Source organism: Ascidia mentula, chromosome 8, assembly GCF_947561715.1.
Source record: "Ascidia mentula chromosome 8, kaAscMent1.1, whole genome shotgun sequence".
NCBI lineage: Eukaryota > Metazoa > Chordata > Ascidiacea > Phlebobranchia > Ascidiidae > Ascidia > Ascidia mentula.
In genome coordinates, this window is record NC_138573.1 from 13,257,544 (window position 1) to 13,283,638 (window position 26,095).

The 26,095-nt window shown below is 37.4% G+C and overlaps 4 protein-coding genes across 4 annotated transcripts; 3 read left to right on the top strand and 1 right to left on the bottom strand.

The window, feature by feature from the left end:
- Positions 1–433: 433 nt before the first annotated feature.
- Positions 434–6,841, top strand: LOC145912001 (uncharacterized). The gene is made up of 18 exons (XM_082999432.1): positions 434–600; positions 880–1,047; positions 1,171–1,332; positions 1,618–1,739; positions 1,850–2,049; positions 2,299–2,509; positions 2,646–2,778; positions 3,081–3,209; positions 3,316–3,508; positions 3,942–4,147; positions 4,254–4,421; positions 4,784–4,936; positions 5,080–5,201; positions 5,261–5,460; positions 5,586–5,796; positions 5,897–6,029; positions 6,271–6,399; positions 6,584–6,841. Exons 1-18 carry the CDS (start codon positions 551–553, stop codon positions 6,699–6,701), a joined length of 2,808 nt encoding a protein of 935 aa, XP_082855558.1. The 5' UTR covers positions 434–550; the 3' UTR covers positions 6,702–6,841.
- A 739-nt stretch (positions 6,842–7,580) lies between these two features.
- Positions 7,581–11,379, top strand: LOC145912002 (acid-sensing ion channel 4-A-like). The gene is made up of 9 exons (XM_082999433.1): positions 7,581–7,765; positions 7,953–8,120; positions 8,407–8,565; positions 8,799–8,917; positions 9,067–9,269; positions 9,772–9,985; positions 10,260–10,392; positions 10,471–10,599; positions 11,271–11,379. The coding sequence occupies exons 1-9, from the start codon at positions 7,581–7,583 to the stop codon at positions 11,377–11,379; spliced, it is 1,419 nt and encodes a 472-aa protein (XP_082855559.1).
- A 1,351-nt stretch (positions 11,380–12,730) lies between these two features.
- On the top strand, positions 12,731–19,670 carry LOC145910251 (matrilin-1-like). The gene is made up of 12 exons (XM_082997309.1): positions 12,731–12,864; positions 13,268–13,407; positions 14,727–14,756; positions 14,958–14,978; positions 15,333–15,359; positions 15,656–15,673; positions 15,877–16,159; positions 16,494–16,729; positions 17,530–17,663; positions 17,846–17,969; positions 18,449–18,559; positions 19,445–19,670. Exons 1-12 carry the CDS (start codon positions 12,848–12,850, stop codon positions 19,666–19,668), a joined length of 1,365 nt encoding a protein of 454 aa, XP_082853435.1. The 5' UTR covers positions 12,731–12,847; the 3' UTR covers positions 19,669–19,670.
- A 1,078-nt stretch (positions 19,671–20,748) lies between these two features.
- On the bottom strand, positions 20,749–25,309 carry LOC145910250 (coiled-coil domain-containing protein 22-like). The gene is given in 14 exon segments (XM_082997308.1): positions 20,749–20,885; positions 21,142–21,276; positions 21,577–21,780; positions 21,976–22,077; positions 22,142–22,258; positions 22,511–22,630; positions 22,690–22,869; positions 22,955–23,065; positions 23,245–23,357; positions 23,422–23,491; positions 24,311–24,636; positions 24,756–24,932; positions 24,986–25,107; positions 25,165–25,309. Coding segments are annotated over 14 exon segments (1,941 nt in total). The 5' UTR covers positions 25,215–25,309; the 3' UTR covers positions 20,749–20,771.
- Positions 25,310–26,095: the final 786 nt, after the last annotated feature.

Here is a 26,095-nt window from a genome sequence, read left to right on the forward strand (position 1 = left end):
CTGTGCGTTTAATTCCAACAATTTAGTCAGTTAGATAGAACACAGGATGATTTTGCGTAATTTTTCCGACCCAGGGGGTCCGCAGAGCATTAATTTTTCATGTCCATATCCTATAACATGATGGGTGCCTTTCAAAATAGCCTTTCAACCAGAAGCGAGGTTAATAATAAGTTAAGGGAAGCGAAAAGACCCCATACAAAGACGTTTGGTTGGCGCACGTGAAGGTGGCGTAAGCGACAGGAAAAACGTACGGTGCTTGTTGTTCGTTACATAAAGACTATTTAAGTAGCAAAACAAGGTAGCGAAACGTTGTTTAGACGCATCTTAGGTAATCTATCTGATATAACCCTGCAGGTAACATTTTAATATAAGGGTAAAAAGCTATTGGAGCGTCATCATGAGTAAAACAAGTGAAGCAAAAAACGAATCTAAAACGGAATGTCATACTTCCAATCAAGTGTTAAGTGATACAGAAGACACTGGCGATATCACGGAAAGAACAGATCTGGCTCTTTCGTTGCTGGCGCAGAGATTTACTGACAGTACCACCATGCATGGTATCCGGTACATGTTTATGAGGGAAGCACATTATTTGCGCAGGTATGTTGAGTAAAAATGTTATGTGCAAAATATTTGTGCTAGAGATGTCTTTTAACTTTTTATGAAAAAACTTTTCTAAAATATTTTGTTAGACGTTTTTTTTCTAAATAATACCTTATGGCTTCTTTTTATGGCAACATTTTTCAACCACGCTAAAAGAAAAAATAGACTGATTGTAATTGCACCGCAACCAGTAATTATCTGTGAAGTAGCACATACCTACAATTAGTTTGTACACAGTTTTATGTTTGGTCTGATATTAACTTTGATATATTTTAGGATCATATGGGCATGTGTGGTCCTTGGCGGCTTGGGTTACTGCATGTACATTGTGTACGATAGCTGCATTTCCTTCTACTCCTATCCAACTACAGTCCAGGCAAAAACTATCTTTGAAGCCAAAAGCGTTTTTCCCACTGTTACCATATGTCCCTACAATACATTTCAGTGGGTTTTAATTTAACACTTTTTACCAAAAAATATGCTTAAAATTTCAACAATAAGTATTTGTTTTCGGTGCTTTTAAAACATTGTTGTTCACCAGATCGTAATTTTCCTCACTTTCCGTAGGAAAAGTGGTTTGACAACACGTCAGTTAAACGCGATCGAGCAGGTTTTTGGGGGAGAGCACTTTCCTAGCCTTGGAGCAACAAACATAAATCTAACTGACTTTGACGACATAGATATCACTGAATTGTACCGGAATGCTTCATACAAATTTCCTTCCAACTAGTAAGTAAACTCAGTGTTCACCTACACCAAACCTACACATGTGAAAAGATCTGCATAATAAAAACCGCTTTATTTGTGCGATGCTCGGAGTTTTTTGGTACTTAAAATATATAAAATAGATAAAGTAGTTTAAATATAACTAAGCCTTTAAAATAACTAGTATTTGCAAAAATGTTTTCTCTCAAAAATTACAACGCGTTGCAACACTAGATAACTCCTAGTATACAGTTTCGTTAAAGACAAATTTTGATCTGAAAAATCCACTTGCACTAAAGTATATTTTAGTTGCCAGTACAAGCAACGAGTATGCAGAAAGGAGATGATTAGCTCCACACTCACTGATTATGGCTTTTGTAGAGTTTATGACGTCAGCAACATATCAAACCTGAGGGAGCAAAACACATTGGGTAGAAACGATATTTTTCCAATATTATAAAGTCGCTTTGTTTTGCTATTTTTGTTAATTGTTACTATTTTCTGGTTGATTCTGGCTTTTTTAAACTAGTTGCGATTTTAGGGCAATACAGTGGTCTTGACATGGGCGAAATTCTCAATGATTCTGAATGGACAATTGGTCCCCATTTTGTTTACGATGGTTTCCGTGTTGCAATTCACCCAGCAGGAACAAGGGTACACTCTCTTCGAGACAAGGGCTTCTCTCTATTGCCTGGCTACACCACAGAAGTTGCCATAAGAAGGAGGGAAGTCACGCTTTTGGTGAAATAATTTCTCTAAGATCGTAAAGTTAAAACAATCTTTAACCTGTGAAAAAGGTATTGGATTTCTGTAGGGAATTAATTGTCGTGGATTTGGATTAGGGTTCGTGCTTCGCCATTCACATCGTTTTTCAACAACTGGCAACACTATAACAAAATAATCAAGATAGTGCAATGTTGCATCTGTTTTAAACACTGAAATAAGGTGTAACATGTATCGTGGTTGATCAATTATCCCCGTTTAATGCAGCCTCCACCTTTCGGCCAATGTGGAGAATCTAAGCTTGCTTACTTCGCCAACTACTCAAGGGAGCATTGCTTGCTGGAATGCGAAACCAATCACACGGTGGCGGTGTGTGGTTGCAGGTATGTCTACATGCCAGGGGAAACCCCGAAGTGCACCATCTCGAAGACCGCAAGTTGCCATTTTCAACTCACGAATCCATTTGGCAACTTATCAAGTAAATTTACGTTTGGAGAGTGGTAGTTTGCCATGTTAAACTTTGATAGAAATTTGATTGTGGATATATCAATGCCATTTTATTTACTGTGTCGGAAACAGTAAAGATTTTGTTCACAAATAAAATTTTATTTTAGAATTGTTTGATCAGACGAAGTGCAATTGTCCACAGGAGTGCAAGTCTGTTGAATTTCTCTATGAAATTATTCATACAGCCCCAACAAAAGGTTATACAGATTTTCTGCTCAATTACGTCAATCTAGATCTCAGGTAATATCAGTTGTTGTTGCCAACTGTCCGCTATAATATCATATTATCACCAAAACCTTTTTTAAAACTCGTTTTTATTGCGCACCGAATCGAACTATTTTCTTTATTCACATCAGCTGCACTGATGAGACCTTTTAGGTCGAAACAGTGGCCATCTGTCTGCAGCTTATACACTATTTTCTTTATATTCATTATGGGTTTCATTCCTTGTAAATTTAATATTGTGGAGATATTTTCTTTCACGGTATCAGCATTACTATCTGTATCGAAATCTTAATGGGGAAATATACATATATATACAGTGCTGGAATGCAGATGCGAGTTTATTATCAAGATCTACAATACACGGTGATCGAACAAGTGTCGATATATTCGTGGGAGAATTTGATTTGCGACATCGGAGGAGCCGCGGGCTTGTTTCTGGGATGCAGGTATTTCTTGGATCCGACAACAGGCAAATTTATTCAATCAAAGAAAGTTACATTAAAGCCAATGTTGACCAAAAGATATTCGCAAATAAAATTGTTTGATTCCCAGCTTTGTTACCATCGTTGAGTTCTTTGATTTTGTCGGGGTGTTGTTTTGGATTTCTGGCATTCGGCAACACAACAAGAACAAGAAAAAGGACAAGCCCGAGACCAACCAAACATCTTTAACGGAAAGAATCAAGTCTTGGCTTTTTCAAGCCCAAAAAGCCCACAAGGAAAGGCCGCAAAAAATGTCACCAATGGTGCATCCTCGGTCGCAGACATAAACCGATACATTTGAGAACTATTGTGTCTTAATTCTGATCTGAGATATGTGATTTCAAAGTCTATCATTTGTAACAGGCTTTTGTTTTTTCTTTTAAAACGACCATTTTTCTGTTGATGTTAGCATGTGTATTTAGGTGCGAAAACTGCAACAAATTAAATAAAATAAGGGTTAAGATGAGATAATGCTTCTAAACGACATATTCCCATATACGGTTGTACATACAGCAATATATCAGCTTTTCCTTTTTAAAATTTATTCCAAATTAATTTTATTCAAATTCAAATTTCAAGCCGTTGGAATATAATTGTTGAAATATTGTATTGTCGTTTCCCGCCTATATTTCCCTAATCATGCACATGTTTCTGTAGATATTTAGTTAAAAACTAAGTTTAAAACTTCAATGAACAATGAAAGTTGTTGATCTGGACGATGACGAATTCAAGGAGTACGAAAAGCAAACCAAGCCGGAAGCTTGGATAAACAATAACAAATTTGGAGACACAGAAGATGCAGCGAATCTCGCAATCTCTTTGAAAGCTCATCGGTTTACTGACAGCGTAACCATGCATGGTTTAAGATACATTTTTATGAGAGATGCTCATTTTGCACGAAGGTGTGTTTGTTCACTATACTTAATATTTGCCTATATTTTATTCGTACCATGCAATGCTGAAGGGCCTTTCATTATTTTTTTTTTTATATTTTATGGCTTTCGACAGGCTTGTGTGGATATGTGTTGTCTTGGCGGGAATCAGTTACTGTTCGTTTATCATATTTCAAAGCTGGAGTGCCTTTCTCTCTTATCCAACACTTATCAACATCAAGAGAATTGTTGAGGCTAAAAGCGAATTTCCGGCTGTTACGATCTGTCCCTACAACGTATTTCGGTGAGTTAAAAACCCATAAAATTCGTCACGCAACAACAGGTATTTATTTCTTCGTAATATATTGGTGACATTAGGATGATATATCTTTTATGTGAAGAACAACGAATATCACTGCGCTAACTGATTTAAGGAAAATAAGCACGTTTATACAAGAAAAAACTTTGTTTTTTCCCTCTTGAAAATAAACACAAACAGAAATAAGAATATCCACCTGTACACAGAGGTAACAGAATCTGATAATTTTTGGTTCGACTTTAATTTCGTTTTAATCATAATCAGCAAAACAGATTTCGCCACTTCAAGTCTTTAAACGCGTCAAAATTATCTGAAGATCGCCCTTCATTACAAGAGATCCTTTGCAGTAAACATGCAATAACCGAGCGACAGGAGCGAGCGTTGAGGATGGTTTTTGCATCATTTTTTCCAAACGAAAATCCGATCGATCTGCGTGAGTTTGACGACATGGACATCATGGAATTTTTCCAAAACTCCAGTCACCATCTCCACACAGACTTGTGAGAATTTTTGTCTAAGAAATAGGCTCCTTTTTTAACATTTCGTAATTTCAAATCATTATTATTCCAACAAAAAGGCATTTTTTTCATAAGATAGCTTAATATACTTGTTGAGTTCAAAGTGCTGTGTTGTTGATTTGTAGTTGTACTTACAAAGGAAGGCTTTGCAGTAAAAACCTCTTTAAAACAACAATCACGGACTTTGGAATATGTCACGTTTTTGATCCTTCTGCCGACCCCAAGTACAGATACCAAAACACGGCAGGCATGGATGGATAATGTGTTGTTCTTCTATCTGTAAGTTCTGACTCTATCTTCACACAGGTCAACTTAATGGTTTCAACTACGCGGAAATCGTTGATCCAAACGAATGGACGTTTGGACCTTTTCTAGTGTATGAAGGGTTTCGCGTTGCCGTCCACCCACCAGGCACAAGGGTTCACTATCTTCGAGACAAGGGATTCTCTTTGCTTCCGGGATATGCGACAGATGTAACAATCGAACGCAGAGAGACCCATCTCTTGGTAATATGTGGAGAGAAAATGTCTAATTCGTCGCGTTCTTTTCCGTGTTAACTGCTAAATATGTCGGTACCAAGTCCAAAAATTTCAATCGCTTAATGCTGTTCTATTTAATCTGTGTTTTTCAGCTCCCACCATACGGACAATGCGGAAAATCCAGTCTCGAGTATTTTGACGAATATTCACGAGAAAAGTGTTTGTTGGAATGCGAATCCCGCCACACGGTGGAGCTATGCGGTTGCCGCCTTATCTACATGACCGGCAACGTATCCTTCTGTAGCCTCTTCCAACTGGCGCTATGCAACTATATTAAATTAGATCCATTCGGCAACGGAACAAGTACGGAATTTTGCTGTTTATATTTGTGATTCCACGGTCCTTGGGCTTTTTGATTATTTAATGTATAATAACCGCGGTCAATTTTAATTTTGTTGCGCAGAGATTTTTGATCAGACGAAATGCGATTGCCCGCAAGATTGCCACACAATCGACTATGACTTGCAGGTGACGAACACCGCACCGACCCAGGGATACAAGGATCTTATGCAGCAGGCCCTTAACGTCAACATCGAGTATTTTTCTATTTTCAGATATGACTTGAAATTTTTAATTCCCACACGCACTCTAGTTAGGTCAAAGAAAACAAATTGTTAGCCTTTTGGTTTTTCTGGTTGGTAACCTATGGGGTATAAAGTAGTATTCGGTCGGTTAGCTGTAAGTAATATTTTTGAATGAATTAGTTTGTTATGTGTTTTAACGTTTGTTTTCTAAAAATTAAAAAGAAATTAAAACTAGTTTGTAATCGAAATGCAGTCAAGGGATGGAGTTGAGACTGTATTACAACAAACTACAATATCTGGCAATGACCGAAGAGTCGGTGTACAACTTCGAAAGACTCATCTGCGACATCGGAGGAGCGGGCGGACTCTTTCTCGGCATGAGGTAAAGTTGAAAACCAATAAAACGAACAGGAAATTATGCATAACATAAAAAGAGGTTGGTACGTTTTTCAAAGACGTATTTTGAGTTTTGGTTTTAATTTTTTTACATTAAGCAAAAACGCTTTTACAAATCAATGGTGCAACAAATCAAATGATCATTTTTGTTTGAAAACAATTTCGTTTAGCGTGGCCACGATGTTTGAATTTCTGGACTTCAGCGCGGAAATAGTTTGGGTGTGGTTATTACGTAATCATGTGGCGAAGAAGAAGCGAAAGACTCAAGTGAAAAGCCTTGACAATTGACATAGGAAAAAAACAACATTGCATACAAGTCAACGTATTGTGTTGGAGAAAAATAAAGTATTGGAGAACACAAATGAGAAAATTGTATATGTACACTGTTGAACTTAGTTATTTCTCATTTGTTTGATATTGTTGTACAAACATGCCCACGTTCCTTTTTCAATCAGGCATTTTTAATTCTGTGACTACAATTTTTTTATGATTTTTACCTCATATTTTTGGAGAATTTTTTGAAATACAATTTGTTCTGATTGCCAGATTACATTCACCCGCTGTAGCAAGCACAGACTGTTTTGTATCAGCTGTCGCCCAAAACCTCAAGTCAAATAGTGAATAGGGATGATGATAAATCTAAAAAGGGAAAAACTGTAGCGCCCAAGTATTATGTTAAGACCATTTCATATCGCCATCCTCATAAAGGTGCAAATTGTTGGTGCCAAGCGTGTATCGATCTGATTCAATTGTTCCGAATCTTTTGTCAACTGTTTGCAAACAAATCCACTGATCCTGACCCTATCGCTGAACAGAACCCCTTTCCCAAATAGTCGAACAATATTTTATCGAAGTATCGCGTGCCAGGAAAGAATGTCGGAAACCCAATGACGCAATTGTTTGCTGGGAAATGAAAGGGGTTTGTCAAAACTGATTTTGCCATGTGTTGGCGCCGTTGAAGGGAGGCAATGCATTTGGAGTATTTTTGTGGGTGGAGTTTTTTAACGCAGTAAGGTTAAAATAATACAATTAATTTCAATTCACAATTAAAAATTTAATATTGAAATACTTATTATTAAAACTCAATTCTAATTTATTGTGACGAAGAGCATAAAAAAAATAAACCGACTGCTTTTATGTAAAATTTTAGCATAGTTCCAAGAAACTATGAAAATATCGGAGCCACAAAACCAGACTTCAGCAATCGACAAGGATGTTGAAAGACAAATAGAGGACGAAAAGTTCGAGAAAAAGTCATTTGCGTTATGGATTGCCGCTATTAAGTTTACCGACAGCACGACAATGCATGGATTGCGCTACGTGTTTAGAAGTGACACAAACATCCTCAGAAGGTGGGTTTTGACTCGTTTTTTGACTGTACTTGAAACATTGCTTTTATATTTGTTATCCTGTACTCTACATGCACTCCTGTATAAAGTTTAATTTTTGCCCATAGCAAACCATGTAGTGCAGATAGTTTATTCAATAGTAAGTTATTGCAGTTTTTTGCTTTGATTTCGTTTGGTGAATAATGATCAGACTAGTCTGGCTGAGCTTCATCCTTGGTGGAATGGCGTACTGCATTTACATCATGTGCCGAAGTGTTTCCTCGTATCTCGAACATCCCACTGTAATGAGAAGCAAAACGAAGTACGAGGCCAGTAGTCCCTTTCCTACTGTCACAATATGCCCTTACAACGTTTACCAGTAAGTGACACGCATTACCCTAACGACGCTTCAAAATTTTTTGCTGACATGTATTGGTTCAATATAAGCTCTGATGGGAAGACTGTTCGAAAGCACAAAACACAACTTGCATATTTTATAAAAAAATTTTCACCTGTTAAAAGAAAAGTTTTTTCATAACGTCGCAATGTGATCTGGTAAAATGAACGGGCGAAATCAAATATCTTAAAAAGCATTGCTTGTGATATTCCTAAAGCATTTTCCCAAGTTTTGTTTAAGTTTTATTAGAATTGCCGAATCATTACAGAAAAAGCAAATTAACGGAAGAAGAGAAGCTGCTGGTTTCTTACCTGTATCCTGTTAAACTTTCTGACGCGACGGATGTGAAAGTAAACTTTAGTAAATACGATCACATCGACGTTTTCGACTTCATGAACAGAACTTCCTTCCAAACAAAACCTGACTGGTAAATTACCCCTCGTTAAAAACTACCCGACTCCCTCCATTAGGCTCACATTTATAACTCTTTCCTTGACGCGTTTACATGAAAAGCGTACGTCGCAAATTGTTGCTTGAAAAAAGTTTATCAAGTCCGTTAACTTGACAAAAGTTTGGTTTATCAAAGTTTATGTTTTCCAATTCAACTGTTGTTAACGCTCTGAAAGGTGGTTATAATGCTTGTGCATGTTTTACGCCCAGGTGTTTGTTTGACACCGACAACTGCCCTCAGGAAATCCAGGGTGAAATATTTACTGATATGGGATTTTGCATGAGATTTGGTTCCACGGCATCGTTGAACTTGACGCAGAAAAGTAGTGGTAAACATTTAACATTTCAAAACCTTTCAAAAATATGCTACATGTATGTTCATTGGCTATAAGTTGTCGATCTTAGCATAAAATTCAATGAATTACTTCACTTTATCATAACTTTTGCTATTTTTTATAAACACAGTCCATGCACACAGGTTTAAATGCCGGCTTGGATGTTGTTATCATGACCAATATCGATTCCGAATGGATGGCTGGGCCGTACATGTATTACACTGGGTTTCGAGTAGCTGTTGACCAGGAAGGAATCGAGTCAAACACGTTAAGAGACAGAGGATTTTCACTCATACCCGAAATTGTCACAGATGCTGTTTTGTCTCGACGAGAAACAACACTCTTGGTGCGTACCTGTATAAAAAATCAAACATCAACAAAAAATTAACATTGCATTTAATGTACTGTTTTAGTATATATTGTTGACTTAGATGTTGTTGAGCTCATAACAAATATTTGTTGCTGCAATACCAATAATACAGATAGAACGTCAACTTTGAATAGTAATGACGCACTATACTCGATCAATACATATTTGAACAGATAGTGATGAACAAAAGTGGTAAATTAGATTTTCGATCGAAGGAAAAAATCGATTGGCGTTTACGTAAATTAAAACGTAGAAAAAGACGCTGGCAATTATGAAGGCATATTAACCTGCGTTGAAGATAAACCAGTCTGTCTGCTTCTCACACAGTGTCATAAACTTTTTGATTGCACAGAATTGATAATTAATCATTAGAAAATTTCTTTTGGTTCATGGTCAGGACATGAAACCTTATTGGCGCAATCTAAACTCTCTGTCAACGCACATTTACCCACAAGTTACGCGGAATATTTGTTTGCAGCCACCTCCACACGGCCAGTGCGGCGAGGTGAAGTTGGCACTTTATGACAAGTACACACGCCAGAACTGTTTAGCAGAATGTGAAGCCAACTTCACCATAAAACTATGCGGATGTCGCTATTTTCACCAACGAGGAGACCAGCCGCTATGCACATTTTCCCAACTTCACGTTTGTTTGCAGCTAGTTCGGGAAATGTACAGCAACATTTCCATAGGTAGAGTTAATGATTTGAAGGATTATAACAACATGCTGATAATACGAAAAACATTTATAAAAAAATGACAGGCTTGCTTCTGCACACTGAAAAATCAAGGATTGACATTTACAAATTCGCCGTTTTCTTTTGCGTTTTTTAAAATTAGGCACGTTTTCAAATGAAATTAACAAAATAAAATTTTTATTATTATGCCCATGGAACAGAAAAATAATAAACCATTTTTGTTTTATAATTTAAACGTGATAGGGTTTACATTACTCGTATTTTGTAGAAAAGTTTAGCTTTGCAAACTGCCATTGCCCACAAGAATGTTTTAGAGTGGAATACAGTGTTTCAGTGACGACCACAAAGCGAAGCAAGCAGTTTAATTCTTATATTATGCTTAACACCGAATTCGACCCAAGGTATAACTGTGTGGTTGATGATAGAAAATCATGAAAATTAATTGAAACTATTTTGTAACAAATCTTCTCTTGCAACAGCTACGGGACTGAGCTACGCCTTTACTACCAAAGTCTTGAGTTTACTGAAATGACCGAGGAGGCAATTTACACGTTTGAAAATCTTATGTGCGACATCGGAGGAGCGGGAGGTCTTTTTCTTGGTTGCAGGTAAAACACTGTGTTAAAATTATGTATGGTTGGTCATTTTGCAAAAAGTAAACGCTTTCACTGTGTTGTGACGTCATTAACCAAGTTTGTGAAAACAATTTGTGTATAAGCTGCAGACAGATGGCCACTGTTTCGACCTAAAAGGTCTCATCAGTGCAGCTGGTGTGACTATTAGACGAACTTTGCAGACCAAACGGCCAAGCAAAGACTTCCACTTTGTGGTGACTATACAGTCACCGTCATCCGTTGGGCACCAAACTAGGTGCAACCTTACGGAGCAAACAAGGTGGAAACACTACGGCCAAGCAAGCTTAACCAATTATTGTGACACGGGGCCTGACGGCACTATTGGTTAAGCTTGCTTGGCCGTAGTGTTTCCACCTTGTTTGCTCCGTAAGGTTGCACCTAGTTTGGTGCCCAACGGATGACGGTGACTGTATAGTCACCACAAAGTGGAAGTCTTTGCTTGGCCGTTTGGTCTGCAAAGTTCGTCTAATAGTCACACCAGCTGCACTGATGAGACCTTTTAGGTCGAAACAGTGGCCATCTGTCTGCAGCTTATACACAAATTCATATTATTGGCTCCACATTGCTTATCTTGTGAAAACAAGATTTAAAATTTCGTGCACATGGTAACTTAAAATTATTTAAATTTAATTCATTCATTGCAGCTTTGCGACTATTTTTGAATTTTGCGACTTCAGCTTTGACATGTTCTGGTTGTGGTTTTATCGGCGAAATTGCCGAAGACAAAGCAACAGGATTTCTAATACAAATTAATTCTATTAGGTTACCTTGGCCTTCTTTCTTCTTGCAGGGATGACAAACTCAAGTCTTGTGTAAAAAGTGCATGTTCGTTGTTTTTTCGTTTCTCGTTTTCTTCTAATGCTCGTTTTCTATGTTATTTCCGTGTTGCGAGTTATGACACTTTCCCAAAGCTTGATCCGATTATGTGCGCTATTCTAATCCTGCCGTGAGAGGTATTACCGCTTGTTGGTGTTGCTCCTTAAAACCGTCGCTTCGAGCTACAGATTTTGCACACGCCAAATGTGAAGTTTGGTACATAAAAATCCACATAATTATTGTACACTGTAACAAACGCAATTCTAACTGTCTTGTTTAATTGGATTTGTATGTACCTATGTGTAAACAGGATTGTGTAACATTAGTATGAGAATATTTTTAGAATACCCAAACATGCTACAATTATTCTGACGTAATAAAAATATAAACTGTTCGTGTCTGTTAGCAACAAAACAATCGTTTCAATTGAAAAATACTGCGACGAAATTTGTGCACGTTCGTTTTGATAAATCTGCCACCGTCATTGTGAACTGCAGTTTACGCAGAGCGCAACGTTAGAAAGTATACTGTACAATGTGTTTATCGTTTGGCCGACAAGCGGCAATTAGCGCGCCCCGGTCCGATCCCCGAATATTATTCTCGTAATCCAGGGATTAGCCGAGCGTCAAACTTGGACTCGCAGACTCAACAATCGACACGTGCGTGTTTATTTTCGAAAACTCGGCGCCTGAATGATTGTGACGTTTGAAGGCTGGCAAGGGTAATAGCAGGTTGTAGCAAACAGCGGTACCGCACTTTGTTTTAATGTGTTCGCAACACCTGTTTCGTGGTTAGCGGTCAAATGCTAGGTGTGGTGAGCGAGACATTCTGCGTCACGTTTGGCTAGAAACGATATAAAATGTTTTTGTATTATATTGAAAGTTGGTGATTCTTTGGTGCATGTACAGTTACAGAAAGTTTGTTAGCGAAAAGCAGTAATTGAAATAGCCTTTAAAGGGACTACATGTTAAAATACATAATCATACAACTAAGCTGATTTGCGTTTGTGGAAATATAGTTATATCATAATAAGAGGCTTTCATTCGTTCGAAAAATTGTCGCAAAATTGTCCAATTTTACCAGTAGTTGCGCCGGTTGCGCTGTGATTGTGCAAATTGTTCAAACCGCAATTCGCGGCGGTAGAACCACAAGAATCGGTGCCGCCTGAACCTTCCCACGGAATAGCTTTGGCGCCCTAGGTGACGCTGCAACATATGGAAAGGTCGGCATTGCTGGTTAATGTAGTGGCGCCTTGGGCGACACACTATATGGGCAAGGGAAAGAATGCTAACTTGATCATCCGGTTGTATGCAGGTTTATTTTGTAGAGCATAGGGTCGAAAGTGTATAGTGAAGTGCAATAGGCGTCAGACGCAGTATTTTCCCGTCTTCAGTTTCGGTTCAAGATGAAGGTCTTTGAAATGTAAGTGATATATGATAACTTTGCTTCAGTTAAATGACTTTATGGACAATGAATAAGTCAGATTAAGATACCTTTATAAAATTTAAAACGGGGTCGGTTCTCATTCATGAGGAGTCAAGGTATCACCGAACGTTATCGAGAAAAAGCATAAATATTCTCTTTGTAGATATTTTTCTGTTGGTCTGTGCCGCAATAGGAAATACCAGTGAAATGGGATAGTTTAAATATTGAAACTTGATGTGATAAATTGCTCAGTTGGTCAAAAAAACAGCCTTAGGATAGCGAACATCGTTCTCACCTCATGGGGTTAACCACGGTCGCAAGTTTGTGTACATCACCACAGGACAATACCATAGCAGCTCTTACACTGATAAGAGCTGTCACCGACAATTTTTCTATTTAGACGCGTTATCCGCCACAGTATGAAGAAACGGCCGGGTTCACTCTTCCTGTTCGTCGTTTTCTTTTCCGCCTTCATTTGTCTTAGTCTCATACGTCACTCAACACATCAAGATTTACGACGGGTGACAAAAAGAAACACAGGTAATATGGTTACTTAAAGCACACTTCCGCCATAATTGTTGGAGCCAAATTCCCGATTACCGTTCTTTGATTTTTGATAAAAGGCACAAAACAACTTTTCCAAAAAAATGTATTAAGTTATGTGAACTATAGTCTCTCACTGTTAATTCAACCAATGCAATAATATGCCGAAATTGGCATAAACTGGAATTTGTAGGCAGATTTGTGCAGGGAAAAATTTTAGAAAATCGCCAAACATTTTAGATATTTACTTTGCTATTATTATCTCAATTTGTTTAAAATTAATTAACTGTTTGACAATAATAATGAAAACAATGACAGCAATTTCCTATGAAAAAAGTAAGGTGTAGTCCAAAGCAATCGACACTGCAGCAAAAAGTGCGCAAACAACATCAAAACCACAATAAAACCAGCCTGGCAAGTTTGGCATCCAGCATGCCTAAATCGCCACACTCAAGGAGCCAACTTCAATGCATAGTATGGAAGTAATCGGAAATTACTTTTAATGACCGTCAACTCACGGAGACCATTATTTTGTCGTTATTGTCCCTCAAGTGAGAATTAAATGACAATTTCGGTGATGTAGAGTTTGTAACAGGATCTCACCGGAATTGGAAGAAAACGAAACGTTTCATACCCCAGAGAAATGTAACTTAAGGACAGTATTTCATTTGGGCTAAATTACACCAAAAAATATTCAACTGCAGTACATTTACCTTCAAACACAAGAGATAGTTTTTGGAAGAAAACGTTCGTGTTTTATTGTTGAAACAAAACGATGTTATACGTACCTATTCATTTTGGGGTCTTTTCGTTTTATATAAAAAAGCTTATTTTGCAAACTATGTGTCAAAACCATGTCAAAAAGAGCCCTTATACATTCTTTATGTCATTTACTGTCCAATGTTAAATCGACCGACAAAGATAGTTGATACGGCGTATCTCGTAATACAAATAGCTTCGGGGCGCAGCAACGTTGTATTACTAAATTGCCGTAAAGTTTTACACCCGTTTCCTCATGCTTGTTGATATTCGAGAAAGATAAGGACGAAAGTTATGTTGACCTTGCTAAAGACTTACAGAAAAAATTACATACCCGATACAACGGGAGTGAAACTTTAGGGGCAAGCTCGAATGCCAGTTTTTGGCTTTTGAAACGGTTTATAAAACCCTCAACACAATGTAACAAACTATTGAAGTAAGCATGAGCAAATATCTCATTTGCCATAGTATTTGACACTTATAAACAACACATCATGAACCGTTATCAATTTGTACAATGAAGTGCAAATATCCTAAAACTGTCTTATGTGTTTCAGGCGAGGAAACTCCACCAGACGACAAAGTTGGTAAGTTTATATATTGATAGCACGGCATTTTCGTAGTTTTCCAATCGTAAGACATGTATGTATGAATGTTAACTGCACTTTAGGAGTATACTGACCATAAACCTATTTTTGTTTAAAAAAAGTAATAATGTTGGAAACTGAAGTTTTGACTAACAGCGCCACCTGCAAACGTACATCTGTTTATTTTATTATTTTTTGCAGAACTTCCACCGCCCGATGAAAGTGAGTAAACGTGCATGGTGCTGGTGTAAACATATCACAAGTGTATAAAAAAGTAAACCTTGTCGCAGTGTTGCCGATAGACTTGTCTTGGAGTTTTATCATTTTCGTCAATATAAAGTCCACAGGCCATGTATGACTCATTGCAAATTGCTTGTTTTCCCTCATTTTTGTACCAACAGGCGATTTATCGTTTGATTATTCTTTCACGATGAAAAATCCATTATGTCGTCCATTATCATGATGATGTGCAACGAAAAATTGTTTTGTAGAAAATAAAAGCCAAGTGTAAATAACGTAAAATTTTACGTTTTGTTTGGAACAAAAAAAATAATGCCCGTGGATTTTTTTATGTAGCTGAAAACCCACCCCATGACGATCCTGGTATGTTTGCTGAGTTGCTTGTTTTATGCACGCTTCAAGCCAGCACTAACTAACCGTGTCATAATCAATATTATCTATAAATGAAACATCATTTATGGACCACATCAAACGTTTGATTAGTCATTGCTCATGGAATTTACAGCAGCCATTTATTGCATGTATCATGGCAACAATTTCGCGCAATTTCATTTACAAGTAAGCTTGCTGTGGCAAGCTTTGCAGCAAATGATTGACAAAAAGCAACTAACGTTTGAATGTGTTTACATTTTCAATGACATGTTTCTGTTACTTTGCAGGGTTTGAGCCTTTGCCAGGTGAGATTTACTTCGACAAATATATGCATATTCGCATCTGATTCACTTCCAGTATTCTACCGCAAAGGTTATGTGTTGTGGTAAAAAATGAACTAGTATTGTCGTGGGGCGTTTGCACGAACCATCAACAGACAAAATTGTTTTTATTCCAAAACGTAAAATTATCAACAATATTCATTGAACACCATTTGCATCAATTTTAGGGACACTAATTTGCGAACAGAAAGAGGCGCCGAAAATTACAGACGATGGTTCACCTGCCCGCGCTGTCCCAGTAGCGCCACCTAGGCCTGTCATACCTGCCGTTCTCACAGTGGAAACGGTCAGAAATCTGCCCCTAGTGAATGGATGGAATCCGGTCAGGCAAAAAATCGGGTGTTGCCCGGCAGGAAGCAGAACAGGGACAGTTTATTTTCAGGGATTTTCGTGTTGCGTGGATGAGATATATAATGCCACCGAGCAATTTTGCTGTCTAGAAAAAGCCAGGTACGACTTTGAGTCAAATTTATAAAAACTAAAAACTAAAAGTTCCATTTCTTAATTTTTAACCTTTGTTTATGCATTTGGGCTATTCATGCGTCGAATAGTTTAGCCGAGAGCAAAACTCTCAGCCCAAGTGAATTGAATCTTTGTTGGGCAAAACAGTTATGCACATGAAGCCTGCACGCTTTACAGCATTAAAGCCTAAAATACATATATATATCATTACCTCTTTGAAACTGTTTATCCCGTATCAAACCACAAGCAAAGCCTACCAGTTGTTACCAGCAAACTAATCTTCTCTACATTCCATTGAATGAAAATGTTTTTTTTTTCACAGTGTATTAAATATCAACCAAGAAAACGTGGAGTTCTGTTATCCCATCGATCGACCCGCCTTCTGCCGTACTAGCGATCTGGACGTTCTGCCTCCACAGACGCTAGAATGCGAATTTGACAACAAAGAAAAAACTCCGACCACCTGCGAATTCAAATGCCCACCTGGCAGTCAAGTGCGTGGCAACAAAGCGGCAAAATGCAGCGCGGTCGGTACATGGGATGTGCAGCCCCTCTGTTGTAAGTATTTTATGGTAAACAAAGTATGGTATACTATACTTGAGTAAAACAGGTTAAACGCCGTGAGCTCTTTTATTGTTGTTTTTCTGGTTAGGGCGGTAATCACCGCTGATTCAGTATACAGTTCCACAAGTAAAAAAAATCAAGGTTGTTTTAATTTTTGCGCACAAACTCCTTGTTACAATGTTTCCAGCAAGCAGCACAAAAATATTATTTTTGTAGCTAGGCAAAGGGGGTAATTTGGTTTTCGATTAATGGACCTACATTCATAGTTGTGGCGTATAGCGTTAATGCGCTAGGGGCGGTTGGTGACATTTAAGGTTAGCTGTATGGGATTTACGTAGTAGCTTATCACTTGTTTATCAGAAATCGTGCGTCCAATAGTTTAGCCGAGAGCAAAACTCTCAGCCCAAGTGATTTTTCAGGTTATACCAAATTGGATCTTGCTGAGCAAAACGGTTAGGTTCATGAAGCCTGTAGGCTTCACAGCATTAAAGCATAAATTTTATATATATTTCATTACCTCTTTGCCACTATTTATCCTGCAATGTTATAATCGAAAAGCAAAGCCATTATGCCTACCAGTGAAGTTGCTACGAACAAACTAATCAATTTGAGTTCCTAGTTGGTCTCGTGACCTACCTATCCCCACTTAAAAGGTTGTAGGCCATCAAACACGAATTTAAACAATGTTGACAAAACTTGTCTGCGGATTTCGTTTCTGGCGTAATTGGTGGTCGAGCAATAAGTTATATGTGCACTTTTGATCCACAGTGCTGAAAAAGTTTTTACTGTTGCAGGTGAAGGATGCCCTTCAACAACTAAAAGAGATATCTGGTTTGTGGTAGATCTGGATTCAGGAGTAGGCGTGGCAGGTCTCAGTGATATTCGGACCTTCATTAAAAGTTTAGCCTCATATCTGCCGATTTCACAGGTGGTGATTTATTTTTCTTTGCAACGAAAATGACCAGAATATTTGGACTAACACGGGAAGTTGACAAAAAAGCTTTCTCTAAATACGAGAAGGCCAACTTGTTAGTTATTTTTTCTTGTACCGCCTTAACAAGAGCTTTGCAACAAAACAAAGTATCTATTGAAATACCATATGTTATACAGAATGGAGTTCGCGTTGCTCTGACATCTTTTAGTCGTTCAATATTCGATGAAATGAGCTGGACATTAACAAATATTAACAACCATGAGGAGTTTAACACTGCAATCAACGCCATCACAAGCAATGGTGAGTTGGAGAAAAAAATATATTTTTTTAACTTTTTTAGCCATTCGTACCGAATAAAGATTTTCAGATGCGTGAACAATAGGGATGTACCGGGCCGATCCGAATATGGTCAGCGAATCTTACAGGCAATTCTTTTAACTTAAATTTAAACAACAGCGCTTGGAATCCTGCATTACCGTTGGTTTTAACAAAGAAAAAAGGCTCTAACTTAGAATAGAGACATAAATATTATGTCTCCACAGCGAAAATAAAAACGTTATTTGTAGTAAAACAACTGTTTATTTATGATCATAATAAATCAACAACGTCACTAAATAGGTTCAGATTCGTTTCGGATGCAGCCGAAATTAAACAAACTTAATCGTACCTCAGCCTGGTTTTTAAGCTTTTGCTACTCCTGTCATAAAACACCAATATTTCAGAAAAATGAATACAGCTATTAACTAACCACGAAACTCTTTTTTCTTGTCCATCAACAGATTTGGGTAGGAACACAGGGGCGGCACTAGAATGGGTTGCCAGCAATGCATTTATCGAAAGCAACGGAGATCGAGCGGATGCTGAAAACGTCATTGTTCTCGTCACAACAGGTAAAACATAAAAATGTTAAGTGAGCAGCCAAACTTACACCAGGCTGTATTCCATGGTAAGTAAATCGTAATGAACGAGAAATTTAACAAGGGCACGAAATTTCGCTCAAGTTCAACGTATCACAAATCGAAATCACAATTGCAAACGTGTGATCTTTAATTTGATTAAATCCGATGATGCGAAAAACTTTCGAACAGCTGGTAGATATTCCAGGTACTTGAATAAAAACAGAATCCCAAAGTATAGTTCCGACCCGGTAAATGTGTTTTTCAGAGTTGGAATCTGTTGGTTTTTTTCTACGTAAATAAAGTTCCAATTTGTGTATCTGCATCAAACACTAACGATGGTGTTTTGACGAAATACATTTATCTTCATGTCAACATATTTTTATTTTTCAACCTGAAAGTGATAAAAGTCGGGCCTGGGTAAATGCCGATACTTCTACACTGTAAAATTCATGCAAGTTTTCTGCCAAATCCACTGGGTGAATAAGGTCGGCCTGTTTTATGCACACCTAATTGACAGGATGTTCAAGGCAGTTTCAAATTGTCCAAAGTGATTTTTTAATAGTTTTGGACCATACTATATTCAAATAGATGGGGCAGTATAAGTACAACATAAAAAAAAACGTAACAAATACCTGTCAACTGAAGCAAATCCATACAGGACATTAACGTTATTACGTCACAGTAGCGAGTTAAAGGGCGGCAAAATTATTTCTTACTGGGGAGCGTTATTGTCCGTAATATATACTGCCTTCAACGCATTGCGTGAAAAAAAGACACAAATTTTGTAATACAAATCAACCATTTTATAAAAAGATGATTTTGCATGGCATCGAATAATCCGTAAAAAATATTTTGAACACAATTCTGTGCTGACAGGTAACCCAGAAGATGATGTTGCGACTGCCGCAGAACAACTTCGGACAATCGGGCGCCTAATTGTAATCGCTGTTGGTCCGGACCCCACAGCGGAAGAGCTTGCAAACATTCCGTCCGAAGCGGCAGAGGATAACTTTCTCCGGCTGATACGTTTTAACGACCTCGACCAGAATAGAAAATTTCTCTTCAGGGCTCTATGTGGCGAGAACTGTTTGGTTTCATAATATTGTGTATGGTTGCATAACGCTTTTTCGATGTTCCAGGGCCTGGTGCTTACGTTATGCATGTATCCTATTTAACGCGGTATATCGAATACGTGACAATTGTACAGTGTATGATTGTTGCATATAAGACTCAACAACGAAAAGCGTTGTTTAACTCATTTATAAATTGGCTGATTTGTGGTTATTTTTACGTCTAATTACAACAATGCTTTGTATGCCATAATTTTAACGTTTTCTGCTGGTTCAAACGTTAACCTTTCTATTTGATCGAGTATTATTGGAAAGATCAATCATTTATCCACCTTCTATATGCGGTCCATTGCAAAAAGGGCAGTCGCACCAGGAAGTGTTGGATATGAAACCCTTGAAAACTTTTGTTGATATATTCGATGGAACGATTTATTGCACAATCATGAGGCGATAAATCAAGAGTACATAAACCGCAGCATATAAATATACGTAAAATAACTGTTGCAAAATAAGGGCGTTCGAAAGAATCACCAGATGCAGTTGAAGCGTTTAATTGCGTTGCTGTATATGGCAAAAAAATACAAGATCGGTCTAATTGGTTCAGAACATGCTTCAGACAAAAAATACGGCCAATCACTAATCAGTGTATTTCGTGCAAGGGTAAACCCTATACCGGAGCACAATTACACTCTTCTTGCACCAAACTAAAACATACTTGGGGCCACAGAATCTAAGTTGGCAGAAATTATTTTGACCTTTCAACGCATTAGAACCAACATAACCGTCATATGTTTTTGGTAAACTTACACAACAGATAGCAACAGCCAAGTGCTACAAAAGTTTTGAATATTTAAAGTTAGTTACATCATGCTTTCTGTCTCTACGGAGCCCAAAAGTCACTTGTGGCTCTGAAGTCGATTGGTTGCCGTTTGCCGACGTCTGCCATGGACAAAAGAAATTTGTAATAAATTTTAAAGTCGCCTCACCACTGACAAAAGAAATTTGTGTGTCAGTGTTCAATGCCACGGTAAAAAAACAGATGAAGATCTTCGTAGATCCAGTAGGCAATCAGACATACAGTATCTCCAATTACAGACTTCATAAATTCCTGGGAACAGAAACCCTGAACTAGACTACTGCTTTCTGATCGCCTTGATGAGCTCCGCGTTTTCTCGTTTGATTTCCTTGTAATCCTTCATGATCTTCTTGAGATTCTCTTCGGAATTTTTCTGCGATTCTGTTTCGATCTGCAAAGAAACTAAATTGTTATTCAGCTTAAAATCATTGTTGAGAGATTGAGTTATTATCAGCTGTAAAGCAAGGAATAAAAATGAATTAAAGTCGCTGCTATCGTCTAAACGGTCCAATAGTCAAGCAGAAATTATTATTTGTGGTCTAACCAATGGCTGGACAGACCGTGTATTTTATCCACACCCATTTTGCTTTCTCTGTTTGTTTTATGCCATCTCGAACGACGAGGTTGAACATGCAAAACACATGTACCTGGTCTTCCAGTTCCCGAATCTCCCTCAATATTGCACCTGTCTCTTCCACAGTTCTCAGTAGTTCGGTGCAACCATCGTGTAACGACACGAGATATTTGTAAGCCTGTCTCACGTTTTCGTCTCTTTTCGCATCCTAGTGAAATAAAGGCAGAGTTGAAAGATTCAACGAGAGTTGATGTGCGGTCACAGACCATGCGAGAAATACGTTTGTACTGAAGTTGACTTGTTCATTTTTGCAGTCCTATCTATTATATTAATATCACTTTTGCATTTTTACCATGAAGTATTAAAAATCAGTGTCCTAGTATGGTTTAATATTGAGCAACTGGGTAATAGTGACGCAACATAAACGCAGACATATATTTAATAAACTGTGAGTAGCACTTCCTTAAGCTGAACCTAAATACTCCATGTAATTACAACAGTCTGAAACCTTAAACATGGCTTCATCCACAGCTGTAAATGTTCGGTCGATTCTTCCTTTCATCTTGTTGATTTGCTTTTGTAAGTCCTTAATCTCGGATATGACTCTCCTAATCTCCTCCTGTTGTTTGTGAATGCTCGAAACAATCTCTTGGATACGTTTAGTGTAAGATTGTCTGGAGATGTCACGCTTCATTGACTCCAACTCTGTGGCCTGTGGACAAGAACCTTTATTTTGTTATCATCTGGGTATGCGCAATTGTTCAAATAAATACTTTATCTTATTGCCATGTTGACTGCAAGATGAAATGCAGGACATTTTTCGAAAACAGTCCTCAATGAACGAGTACTGAAATAATTTTATTTGGTTTTCAACTTAACACAGCAAAAAATATAGTTTTGTTGGTACCAGTTGTTTGACCATCTGTTCCTTCCTCTTGGTCTCTTCAGTTGCTTCTTTCATTCTCTTTCGGATCAGTTTTATTTCCTCCAACTTCAATTCTGTGTTGTCCTAGTCACACCACAACACAAATATTACTTTTCTGGCATGTTTGTAATCTGTGGAATGTACTTACCTCAGTCCCCTCTGCCTTTTCTTTCAGTTCATTTAGTTCAGTAATCATAGGCAGCCTTCGTTCTTCCCACATCTTCTGAAGATTGGCCATACGCTGTTGATTTTTTTCTATATGTTTCTGCAAAATTACGAAAAATTATTTCCTTAATGCTTTACCATTTTGTTTTCAAGTAGTTTTAATTCAAGCATGGCACAGTTGTTTTTGAGCTATAGAACCACAAATGGCCTGCAATTTGCATGGATTTAAAATAGAATAAAAATACTAAAAACAAAAATACTGAATGCAGTGAATGAGGGTACTGCCTGGCCTATTGTCTGTTGCTGTGCATTACTTTGAAGAAGATTGGTTACTGTGTGTCCCAATACTTACCTTTAACTTATCTATGTTTTCATCAGCATTGGGTAAGAGTTGACAAGTTTTCTGTTGCACAACAATCTTTTTCTCTGCCTCCGTTGTTGAGGTTTTCATTTCCTCAATCTCCATTTTCATCTGAAAGGACATCAATGCTGCCACCTTTCAATATGATGCCAATCAATTTCTGCACATACCTCCCGCATTGAGGTTTCCATGTTTTGCATTTTTTTTTCATATTCCACACAATCACTTTCCTTCTTTTCAACTTTTTCCAACAAACAGGATTCCTTCTTTTCAAAGCGTTCCTCCTTAGTTTCAGCTATTGTTTCAGGGGATTCATTTTCAGCTTCAGACCCCACATTATTTTGATCAACCTTCAGAAAAACATTTGTCATGCAAACTTCACGGATTTAGTGTTAAATCAACAAGGAAATTAGCCATTCTTAAGGTGTAACTTACATTATTTGAAATTGAATTCCTTGTAACCTCCCCTTCATCTGAAGTAGGTTTCTTCAGGTGTTGAGGTTTTTTAGGAATTGCAGGTCTTGATTTTGATAACACTGGAAGAGCCTAAGACCAGTAAGGGAATGTTATAACTAAACCACAAAAATTGAATCAGAGAAGGTACATTAACAATTCGAAACTTTTTATTTTACAAAGTTTACAATTGCAATACAACAAATAATGTGAGTTTTATGGATCAAACAAAGAGAAAAGAATTTTTCCAATATTACGATAGAGATGCAGACCTGGGTAAACTGTAGCTGTTGAGTGTGAACAAATCTTGATTGCTTTGATTGAGCTCCACTACCAGAAACTATGTTTATTACATCATCAAAACTGGAAGTAAGCGGAATTTTGTCTGCACAAGAAGCAACAAATCTGTGACCTATGTTGTTAGAAGGTAACATATTATATTAACTTACCTTGCAATGAGGCTTGTTGTTTCCATTGAAATGACTCTTTTGCTACTGATTGTTTGGTTTTCTTTGGCACCTGATGTGAAGAAAAAATAATTCAATTTTAGTCATGGGCGTCGATTTTTTAACGTTTTGTAAATTAGTAAGGGTGACTTTTCCAGGTTTTAGAAACGCTCAAAAAACATTTCGTCAGTCGTATCGCCCTAAACATAAGAAACGACGCAAATTCTGTTTCGTGTCAGTTTGTTTTTACACCGAACCATCTTGTTATAGCACTAAATTTTAAACACTTCAATTCGGATCCCCTTACTGACCGAAACCGGCACATTTTTGTTTCACTGGGTCTATTGAAGATTTAGTATTTATGAAGTAACATACAAATCTAATACGGAACAATGCCGATTCTTAGCATTATGCCACAACAACTGCTGCGTTGGGTAACAATCCACAAGACACTTGTGTTTGTCATGATTGTGACGGTGATAATACGGGTCATTGGAAACTAGCTTAACGTATAGTATAATGTATGTGGTTTCTCTGACAATAATTTTTAATTTAAAACGAAATCCAGGGGTGACAATACATACTTTGTCACCCCTGTTTGTTTATGAGGAGTGACATGTCACCCCAGTCACCCCTAAATCTACGCCTATGATTTTAGTGACAATATGTGTATATTGGTCACAATATATGTATAAACAGTTGTTGACACAATGCAAGAATGTCCTCAAATGTCAATAAAAACATAAGCCAAAACTACGGGAATAAACCACAACATAAAATATCATGCTTCTGCTCAATAATTTGTTTCTTATCATATCATCAATAAAAGAGATATTGGTTAAATAGAGTTTAGAATTTACAATACATGAATTAAACTAATAGCATGTCAAACCTGTTTTGATGAAAAATTGTAGTCATTTAGTTGTTTCACATTTAGTTCTAACACAGAAGGTATCAAAAATTGATTATCAGAAATTTGCTGGTGAATATACGGAATACCAGATTCCTTGCCTGCAAACAATGAAGTGTGGTAAAAGTCTTGAACTCAATCAATAAGAAGACTATTTGCACCTGTTTGGTATTTAGGCAATGTAATGGACTCTGTTCGAAATGGAATGGATTTTGTTCTGCCAATTTTGCAATATGCGGGAAGCCATAGCTTACTGCACTGCTCCCTAAGAACTTGACCAATTCTACGTTGCAAGACTGATGCTGAACCTATATTTAAGAAAATAAGGAAATTTTTTTAACGACATTAGGACATTACCTCAACAAGTTTTTTTTTTGTGTTATACACATCAACATACAGCAAATGTCAAATTGCATACAATGTTTACCTGTATCTTCTTTAATACCCTCTTTCCTGGGCAGTTTTTCCACAAGGAACATAAATAGTTTTCTTACATCCACTTCATTGGAATATAGGAGTGTTTGATATCCAATTTCACCCCTATACCCCAAGTTTTGGCAGGCTTGTGCAATTGACGTTCCAACACGGAATCTTGCCGACATGCCTGAAAATGGACAATTTGAGAAAATGAAAAAAAGCAACCCATGGTATTTTTACCAGGAGGAAATAAGTGTGACATTTTGAAATCTGTGTCGAGGATCCTGATGCATTTCACTGCTCCCTCAATCACATTTTCTGTGGACATCTGCTTGAGACTTTCCATTTCTTCAGCAAACTCACTGCAAAAATGACCAAAATTAAATTATGTATGCACATACTAGTTAAATTGTAAACACCATCCAACGCCAGCAAGGGAGCTAAGAATTATTCTGTCCACTTCTTCCATGGTGCCTGGATAATTTACTTCTGTTGATAGAATATCTTAAAATTGCATTTTTACACTGCTTTTCTACATGTGCCTTGATTCCATCACTGCAACAAAACGAACAATTAGGCGTTCAAACAATACATATTGGATCACACCCTAATGACCTAATGCAACATTTTTTTTAAATCAGGCTAGCAGTACTTCACAATTGGGAAAGTTAAAAAGCAAATCCATTTTGTTCGCAATCTCAAACAACAATTTCCGTCACTATGCGGCGCTGATTTTAATCTTTGCTGACACCTTGCGACGCAAATCACGTGTAGCGGAATCAAGCGATTCTACTGAAAACTTGGACCTATTTTTTTAAGAATGTCAATTGGATTTTTGATTAGCCAGCATGAACAACTTTATATTACCGCTCTTTCTGTTTGTTCAGTCAACACGAAATAACCAGACTGATTGGTTGCTCTCACATAGTGATTGATGATTGTTCATGATCGAAAGTAAACCTGATAAACAGCAGAACGTTTAGGCGTCAGATTTAAACATAGCTTTTTGATTTGGATTCAAAGGACTACTAAAACATTAATGAAAAATAACATTAAAAGTGGTGTTTCTCTGTATCCTGGCCTTATTTATCCGTAAAACAACAATGCGACATACAGTCAAACTAAAAACTGGTCGAAGATTCATCAAGTTATTTCATGCTTTGTTATAATTTAAATACTGAAGGAAATGCAAAAGCATTAGACTGTGGCTGGTACAAAAGCAAAGTTTGTTTAAACAATGAAGAAGTGCCTGCAAACATGACCAAAACTCCATCCTACATCAAAAAATTTAATGGATGAGCGATAGCTTCTACAACGACAACACATTTTGTTCTTACGTGAGTTTGCGTT

Coding starts and splice junctions, on each gene's coding strand:
- LOC145912001 (XM_082999432.1), top strand. CDS start 551: ATGCATGGTATCCGGTACATGTTTATGAGGGAAGCACATTATTTGCGC. Junction 1,740..1,849: donor GAGGGAGCAAAACACATTGG/GTAGAAACGATA, acceptor TTGCGATTTTAG/GGCAATACAGTGGTCTTGAC. Junction 2,050..2,298: donor GGAGGGAAGTCACGCTTTTG/GTGAAATAATTT, acceptor CGTTTAATGCAG/CCTCCACCTTTCGGCCAATG.
- LOC145912002 (XM_082999433.1), top strand. CDS start 7,581: ATGAAAATATCGGAGCCACAAAACCAGACTTCAGCAATCGACAAGGAT. Junction 8,121..8,406: donor TGCCCTTACAACGTTTACCA/GTAAGTGACACG, acceptor GAATCATTACAG/AAAAAGCAAATTAACGGAAG. Junction 9,270..9,771: donor GACGAGAAACAACACTCTTG/GTGCGTACCTGT, acceptor ATTTGTTTGCAG/CCACCTCCACACGGCCAGTG.
- LOC145910251 (XM_082997309.1), top strand. Junction 13,408..14,726: donor GGTGACAAAAAGAAACACAG/GTAATATGGTTA, acceptor TATGTGTTTCAG/GCGAGGAAACTCCACCAGAC. Junction 14,757..14,957: donor TCCACCAGACGACAAAGTTG/GTAAGTTTATAT, acceptor TATTTTTTGCAG/AACTTCCACCGCCCGATGAA.